The sequence below is a fragment of the Cryptomeria japonica genome, chromosome 4 (assembly GCF_030272615.1).
Source record: "Cryptomeria japonica chromosome 4, Sugi_1.0, whole genome shotgun sequence".
Taxonomy (NCBI): domain Eukaryota; kingdom Viridiplantae; phylum Streptophyta; class Pinopsida; order Cupressales; family Cupressaceae; genus Cryptomeria; species Cryptomeria japonica.
This window is the reverse complement of record NC_081408.1, coordinates 601,499,472-601,503,538: the sequence shown is the minus strand read 5'-3', so window position 1 is coordinate 601,503,538 and position 4,067 is coordinate 601,499,472. Positions and strand designations below refer to the sequence as shown.

At 41.8% G+C, this 4,067-nt stretch overlaps 1 protein-coding gene across 1 annotated transcript; it reads left to right on the top strand.

Moving 5' to 3' along the window:
* Positions 1-1,788: 1,788 nt before the first annotated feature.
* On the top strand, positions 1,789-3,475 carry LOC131875236 (uncharacterized). Its single transcript, XM_059219307.1, has 4 exons — positions 1,789-1,897; positions 1,979-2,200; positions 2,351-2,670; positions 2,888-3,475. The coding sequence occupies exons 1-4, from the start codon at positions 1,789-1,791 to the stop codon at positions 3,473-3,475; spliced, it is 1,239 nt and encodes a 412-aa protein (XP_059075290.1).
* The last annotated feature ends 592 nt before the right edge of the window (positions 3,476-4,067 follow it).

The window sequence follows — 4,067 nt, the reverse complement described above, 5'->3', positions numbered from 1 at the left end:
TCTGTCTCTCTCTCAAAGTTGAGATGGCTTTGCATGCCATAGGCTAGTGCCTTGTTCTTGGTTGGCGTGTGATGAAACTCCCTCATACATGTGAGTCCTTTGCTTACTTTTGTACTCTTGTTATGATGTTTTATCGGCCTCTGGAAACCTCTTGTTCTCTCTTGTTTGTTTGATGCATGGTTATGTGTGTAGAAGTTGTTTAGTGACAATCCCTTAGGTAAAGCGTCAACCTGCTTAATGTGTGAGTTGGGACCTAGCGACATCTCCTAGCTCGAGGGGTGGTTCATTGTAGATTCCACATTGGTCGGGTGGTTGGAGCTTTTTGCCATTGGGGTTTTTCCCTCTTCTTTGGTGTTGCCTTCATACGTGGACTTGAAGCCTTCTTCATGTTGACTTGAACCTTTGGAGAAGATTCATGTATTGTACACCGTGTGGTAGATAAACTCAAGTCATCTAATAATTTAAGAATGTTGTATAAGAAGTGAGTGATTACTTACGATTGCAATGCCATGTAAAAGCAATCTATAAGTATTCATGAGTTACTTAGTAGGTACATTCAAATGGAAATAATAATATGAGTTAATCAATGTAAGTAGAAAGGAAGAAGGAAATGTCATACCCTTGCTAGTAATGTCTTATCATTGTTAATCATGTATATTCCTTAATTTGAACTTATAGAACATGAAAGAATTGTCATGATTAGAATATAAGGTAGGATAGTTAGTTGTAATTAAAATGTATCTTGTCAAATTGTTAAATCAGCAATACGATTCTTTATGTGGTAGTTAAATGTTAAATAGTAGATGTGTAGATATGGTGGGATAGGGATGTTGTTACTCCTTTTCATGATATTTCTTAGCAATAGATTGAATTAATTCTTGCACTTCCAATATTTTCATATGAATATGGATGTAAAGTAAGTAGATGTTAGCATACATTTATGAGATCAATAATATGATCAATGGAAATAAATGAAGAACCTTAACTATGATTGGTCAAGCATGTGTAATACAAGATTCTTGAAGGTATTGTTAGATGCTTGAAACTTAGTAATTAGACATCATTGAAAGCTAAAAGTGAATTTATATAATTGTGTTATGGCTGCCATAAAATTAATGTTGCATGCATAGCATTATGAACATATAGATTGCATAAGTAGGTTAATGAGCATACCTTGGTAGATGCATTGATTAGTGAGCATCAATAGTAGCATTTTCTCAAAAAACATATGATATAGACTAAAATTGCTTACATGCATTTGTAGTTATGTTCCATGATAAGGTTAAATCATTAGAATCATAGGAATAAACTATTGTGTCAATGGTAAACTAAATGGATTGATCTTAAACCGTAAATTGGTGTAGGACTTAGTAGTGACATCAATACCTTGGGGAAGCGTTGAAACCTTGTAATGACTTCACCTATGTTAGTAACATAATATAGGGAGCAATAGATAAACACACATCGTTGTATTCTAACTATTGAACTAAATCCTTAACTTAGTGTCTAGGTTGAGTTAGGTATAACCTTGTTAGTAAACATAACAAAAAAAATTATTCCACTCTTTTGGACCTAGTTGTTGTTAGTTTCCCTGGGGTTGTTGGCGGGCACCACACATTGGTATTAGAGCATAGCTTATGAGTTCCAGGTTCTACACTGGGTACTCTAGTTTTGCGTGAGCCCATTATGCTAGTTAGATGTTGGTCAATGACCTTGTCTCTGTTGCTTACCTGTTGTAACTCCTAGTTTAGTGGCTTATAGTCTTTCCTTGCTTTTTGTCCAGTTAGGATGCCTGCTAGGCATAGAGGACCTAGAACGGGATGTGGTCGTGGTCCTGGAGGTTGCATGAGGGCTCGTGAGAGTCCTCACCCCGAGATTTCAGAGAGGTCACATCACAGTGATCCGTGTCAGGAGCAGCTTGGTGGCAATGCAATACCTTAGTTGGTTGTAGTGTTACAGGAGCTTCTTGGTTTCTTAGGGCCAAGGCAGGATGAGGTTAGAGAGGGTGAGGTTAGGAAGGAGTCTCACCAGTCAGGGCACCAAGAGAGAGAGTGCTCGCACTCACCTCCCAGGAGGAGAGTTGAGGTTGATCAGGAGGAGGTAGCGGCTAGCCACATGAGGGATTTAATGAGAGCTCGTCCTCCCACTTTCGATGGTTTAGGCATAGGGATGGAGGCTGAGACATGGTTATTGGAACTGAGTTGGTGTTTTGCTATGCACCCATATAGAAACAACACCAAGGCTAGGTGTGCCATCATACACCTGCATGACTTCGCTTCCACTTGGTAGTGTATAGAGGAGAGGAAGCCAGGGCTAAACATTACCACAGTTTCTTGGGAGTTGTTCCTAGACCGGTTTCGAGCTAGATTTTTGTCAGAGCACTGGAGACGGCGTAAGGAAAATGAGTTCCATAATCTGAGACAGGGCAGGATGTCAGTTGATGAGTATGAACGGATATTCTTTGAGGTCAGACAGTATGCAGACATAGTGGCATATGAGACTACGCTTGTGCAGCACTTTGTGCGGGGTCTCAAGGATTATATTTGTAGAGAGGTTCACATGCACGAACCTAAGACTTTACAGGCCACCACAAAGAAGGCGAGGATCGCCGAGGAGAATCACTCCTTGAGTGCAGGGGGTACTACAAGAGGACAAGTAGCCAGTGCCCCAGTAACCGGTACAACTGTCGGGTCAGAGTTTTGCAAGAGGGGCTAGGTTTTCGACTGACAGAAGCCGTAGCTGTCAGCAACGTTATAGGAGACTCGCTCCTACACAACCAGCTTAGAGTTCACAGCTAGCCTCTAGTAGAGGCGGTGTCTAGCAATCGAGTGCTACTACCGGGAGTAGAGTTCAGGATAGGAGAGGATGTTTTTCTTGTGGACAACAGGGCCATAGAGCCATTCATTGTCCTCAGTGCACATCACAGACTTCGGGTCAGCAGAGGGAAGCTCTAGTAGAGCCCACTATGGGAGATTCAAGCAGGACTCATAGAGTGTTCACGATGATTGATAACCATCAGACTAAGCACCAGGCCACCGTGGTTGAGACATCAGGTGTGATAGGTGGTATTCTTTGCTCTGTTTTGTTTGATTCAGGAGCTTCAAACTCTTTTGTTACTCCTTATTTAGTAGAGAGATGCGGGCTTTCTATGACAAAGCAGGACGATAGGTGGCAGGTAGAGCTAGCTATGGGGTCCAAGGCAGTGGTGGACTCCCTTGTGCATAGTTGTCCTCTAGTTTTGGGAGACCTTCATACCTCAGTGGATTTGTGTATCATGCCCTTGAGATCTTATGATGTAGTTCTTGGTATGGATTGGTTGGGATCACATCAGGCACATATAGATTGCAGGAGTAAGAGGGTGCATTGTGTAGATGATAGCGAAAGGAGTGTAGAGATTGTAGGCATTCATAGACCTATTTCTCTTCGCATGATTTCTGCCATGCAAATGAAGAGGTGTGCACGGAAGGGTTGTTAGTTATTTGCAGTCAGGTTGAGGGATGTAGATGAGGAGGTTAGTACAGAGGAGTTGTTACTGCAGCATCCTATCCTTCAGGAGTTTGCAAATGTTTTCCCTAGTGAGATTCCAGGTATGCCCCCTCAGCGAGACATAGATTTCAAGATTGATCTATTACCAGGGGCCTAGTCTATCTGTAGGTCTCCTTATAGGATGACCACCCAGGAGTTGAGAGTTCAGCTTGAGGAGTTGTTAGAGAAGGGGTTCATCCATCCTAGCGTATCTCCATGGGGTACGCCGGTGTTGTTTGTGAAGAAGGATGGTTCTCTCTAATTATGCATTGACTATAGACAGCTGAATAAGGTGACGGTGAAGAACCGATATCCTTTGCCTCAGATAGATTATTTATTTGACCAGATTAAGGATGCAAAGGTCTTTTCTAAAATTGACCTTAAGTCCGAATATCACCAGTTGAGGATCCATGAGGCAGATATACACCGTACAACATTTCGTACCAAATATGGACACTATGAGTTTACAGTTGTGTCGTTCGGTCTTACGAATGCACCATCAATTTTCATGAGCTTGATGAATGGTGTGTTTAGGACCTATT